At 33.8% G+C, this 4571-nt stretch overlaps 1 protein-coding gene across 1 annotated transcript; it reads right to left on the reverse strand.

The window, feature by feature from the left end:
* Positions 1–489: 489 nt before the first annotated feature.
* LOC125213674 (NAC domain-containing protein 100-like) lies at positions 490–2009 on the reverse strand. Its single transcript, XM_048114345.1, has 3 exons — positions 1602–2009; positions 1254–1522; positions 490–1153 (listed from the first exon to the last, which is right to left on the reverse strand). Exons 1-3 carry the CDS (start codon positions 1786–1788, stop codon positions 671–673), a joined length of 939 nt encoding a protein of 312 aa, XP_047970302.1. The 5' UTR covers positions 1789–2009; the 3' UTR covers positions 490–670.
* Positions 2010–4571: the final 2562 nt, after the last annotated feature.

Raw genomic sequence — 4571 nt, forward strand, 5'->3', positions numbered from 1 at the left:
GTATGTCTTTATTTATTCTTTAAGACACGCTAAATGCAACATAATTATCAACTGACTAGGTTGTTTATTATTTTAATCTATTTATAACCAACATGTAACAACTTATCCATAGGCCGTACTATCACATCATTTGTGTGCATAGCAATATTAATTAGTCATAACCATTAATTTCACTATATAAAATATGGTTTCCAGTAAGAGGCAAACATTTAAAGATCCACCATTTCTTAATTTTGATTTTGTGATTATTTATAAAAAAGCTATGTACCTATAATAAATAGTATACTAATTAGTAATGAAGAAAATACACAACAGCATTAATTAGTAATTACCAAACAAAATAGAAAATTTGACCTAAGTGAGGCAGAGCCCCACACAGGGTTTAAGAAACTGACTTTAGCCCCACACTAAATATTTTTTTAATACATCAATCAAGATTCAATAAAAACAAGAGCAATTAGCTAATTCACCACAAAATCAAGATTATAGTAAACTACAACATAAATAATTAATAGGAGTAATAATAAGGTTCAAGTTTTACATAAAAAGTGCATACAACAAAAGGCAGATCACAAAATAAATAGAAGAGAAAATTACCAATCTTGAAATGATGATGAACTCATTGATTACACTTACTGTAGTAATAATCTAATCCAATTCCCATGTAAAATCAGTAGCTCCAAATGCAGTCCAAATCCTGAGCATTATCCTGCTCCTGAAAAGGCCTCTTTCCGGTGTCGAGATTCGAGACACCGGAGGAGTTCTCAGTGCTCAAAACAGTTTCCTGTGACATGCTAACAATCTCCTTCTTGCTTTTAAATCCGTATCCCATCATGTTGTTGCCGTAGTCGGCTAGAAACTGCCGGAGAATTGCCGGATCCTGCACCGGAAACTGGACCGGAGCCAGGAACGAATCCATCGGAATCGGCGGGATTGGGAAATTGGCGTTGATCATCGGAGCATGAGCGATATCGGTGTTGGAGAAGCAGTGCACGTGGCCGGATTCCGGCTCCTCGCCGCCGTTGTTGTTGAAGAGAGAGGGATCCATCAGCGGCGGAAGCGCGGCGGCGGAGCCCATCCTCATCAGGCCGGAGATATGGACCTTTTTCCCTCCAGAGGTCTTTTGAAACACCCTGCTGATCACCCAATCGTTCTGCACACAAATCGAGATAACTGTTTTTTTCAAATTTCCTGTTTCAATTTCGAAAATCGAAACGAATTCGCGATGAAATTGAAATCGAAATTGAACTCACCCTAGCTGCTTTATCCTGAGAGAATTTGCCTTCCAATCTGTATTCATGGCAAACCCAATTCGACTTCTCTCCCTTGGGAGCTCTCCCCCGGTAGAAGACAAGGGTTTTCTTCATACCAACAAGGATTTTCCCGCGGAAAATCTCCTTATCTTTGCCGGTGGCTTTCCAGTAGCCGGCGGCGGTGGCTCTGTTCGTCCTCAGCCCCGTCGGATACTTCTTATCCCTAACACAGAAAAAATACCACTCCTTTTCCCCCAATTTCGCTCTCCCTAATTTTCAATCCAAAACGAAATTCAGCACAAAAATTCAACAAATCAATCCAAAAAAACAGGTTTAAGCAAAACTCACATGGCAATTCCCACGGCTCCACCTTGTTCATATCCACCTCGCCGATAGCTATGGCGGAGAAGCTTCCGTCAATAACCTTCCTGCATAAATAATGAGTGATCAGCTCTTCATCAGTAGGATGAAATCGGAATCCCGGAGGTAGCTCCATCAATTCATCCCTCTTCACAACTCCACAATCGTTTTCCATCAAAAAACAGGGGATTCGTTGAGCAGAGCAGAATCAAAGCTCTGTGATGAAGAAGGAAAAAAGGGGATGTAGTTTTGAGAATCAGAGAATCTATTTAAAACAAAACGAAGAAAGCAAAGAGACAAATCGAACCAAAAGGAGAAAAGAGAGAAACAGAATTCGGGTAGAAAAAGGCTAAGGGGAAGTGAGAGAAGCAGGTGCCATGGAAGGTGAAGTAGTGAGAGAAGTTAAGAAAGGAAACAGCATGAGGAGCATAAGGCCAATAAATAGGAATGAAAGAAACGTGATTTCTAAGCAACTGCATTTTCACCTTCTTTTTTCACCAAATACACCTATTTCAAATTTTAACCAATCTATACAACTACATAATTGCAATAAATTAATAGGCTCTTATTTATTATTTTCTCATTAAAATATACTCTTATATTGAAGTCGAGATTATGGTCCTATCCCAAATTAATAGATGATAGAAAGCTCGATATTTAAGCTTATGGTCCTATTCCAAATTAATAGATGATAGAAAGAGCGATATTTAAGCTTATCTGTTTTTACTTTACACTTTTGATATTAGACAACTTATATGTGTATATCTTAACACGTCTCTTACATGTGAGTAATTCGTATTTATTACTATTATCGTCACTCATGTCGTATCATCTTTGGTGGCACTTTTGGCTCGAGCATAGTGATTCCATTTGGGATAAAATACCCTTCACATATCATAAACGACCTTCAGGACTAATCCTATAACGCTACAACAACAAAATTAGCAATGGAAAATTGGATCTTTGTCATGGAGGTAGAGTTAGGATAGATTTGAAGGGGATACTAATAGTATAGATACTATATTTTAATTATTCTAACATTAGTATATACTAACAAAGTCAAATGATGGGGTAAAATGATACACATTCAACTTTCTATCATGGTAGGAGATTATTTTTATTTTAAGTTTTGATATCATTTCAACTTTTTCTTTAAAAGGAGAACTTTAGATCTTGTCAATATTTTGATATGGAGCTTTTGTGAAATAATGAGCACATTATATTTATTGGGGTTGAGATTTTCGACAATAATAAAAGTATAAAACGTATAAAAAATTCGAAAATTTCACAACTTGATAAAGTCGACTCTAAAAATCACAATTGTACAACTTTAATTTGCCAGAATTAGTAATAATTCAAAAGAAATGCACGTCTAGCTAGGTAAACGCAACAAAAAGTAGCAATATCTGATTTAATTGTATACTGTATTACTCCATATTAATGCATTAAAACTACAAACTGCAATACTAGTAATACTCTTTCTATTAGCTAAACGACAACACCTTTTGATTATAAAAAATACTTGTGGGTTTCAATAATTTGATTTCTGGCATTTTAGTATCGATTCACGTCAATCTAAGTTGGATTACATGAATAATATTGTGATTCGTCTCAATAACAATGAATGGTGTTGTAGATTTATATCAATTATGCAGTCTAGTGCTATGTTGACAAAATTAAACGTATGTCCATACGCATCAATTCACAATTTTTTCAAAATCAAATTGTATCGTTGTAGCTCTCAAACTTTATTAGAGTATCAGATCTTAAATCCTGAAAAATCTATGCTACTTATGGATTTGTTGAGCCAGTCATTTCATCTGAAAGTATCTTTTTAAGGCAACAATCTTGGTCATGAAAATATATTTTCAAGATTTCAATAATTTGAAAGATATGCCAGCTATAAATGGCATCAATATAAGACAATATGACTTACAAGTAAGAAAAATGATCAAATACACCCTCAATGTTTCTCATAATTAATGATCAAATAGGCCCCTAAAATATTTTTAATTACAAATAAGCCCTCAATATGGAGCAGTTGTATACAACTTGTGTACATACATGTCTATCAATGTGTTGTTTAATTGCCATGACTCATTATTATAGGTTTAATTGTTTGGAATTAAGTTGTGAGATTATTTGAATTGGAAGTGAATAATTGTGACTTATTAATTATCATAAGACTACATATCTAGAATTAAGTTATTGGATTCAATCTTATAAACCAAACAAATACATATTCAATTATAGAATATAATCTTACAAACTGGACAACGTCTAACTATATATATTTTTATCTCCTTATTGCAATAAATATATTAATCTATTTATTTTAATTTTGAACCAATAACAATAACAGTTAGTCTTCGGTCTCATAAAAATAGTGTGTAATGCCAATGTCCCTCAAATTATACTACTACTACAATTCTTAACTTTTGATTTTTGGACACAATTCCTTCACTCTTTATTCTCATTTCGCACTAATGTCACGACCTTTCAAATTGTTGCAAAATTGTCCCTCCTATTTTCTTCAATGAATTTGGCCCTGAGATTTTTGACATTTGAGAATTTTTAAACCTCAGTAGTTTGGGACTTGGGTGATGCTCACTTGCTATCGAGTCTAGTAGATATTTGGATCGAAAAAATCTTACTTTTTACGGCAAATACCAGCTCAATTACTCAAATATATTAGACGTTCAATGATAAAATTAATAACAATACAAAAGGACAACTCAAATAATGAAAACTTGGTCTTAAATCAATTTAGAGCTTTAGTCTTGCAACAAATTGAAAAACGATAAATTTGCCCCAAAATAATTGCTATTTTTATTTCAAAATAAAATTTACTATCCAATAATACATGTATATATGTATAATTTGAATTAAATTATCAGATAAACTTGAGCTTTAAAATCTGGTTGATTAGACCAGCAACCACTCTAGTCAAATTCTAGT

This window comes from Salvia hispanica, chromosome 1 (genome assembly GCF_023119035.1).
Source record: "Salvia hispanica cultivar TCC Black 2014 chromosome 1, UniMelb_Shisp_WGS_1.0, whole genome shotgun sequence".
Lineage (NCBI taxonomy): Eukaryota > Viridiplantae > Streptophyta > Magnoliopsida > Lamiales > Lamiaceae > Salvia > Salvia hispanica.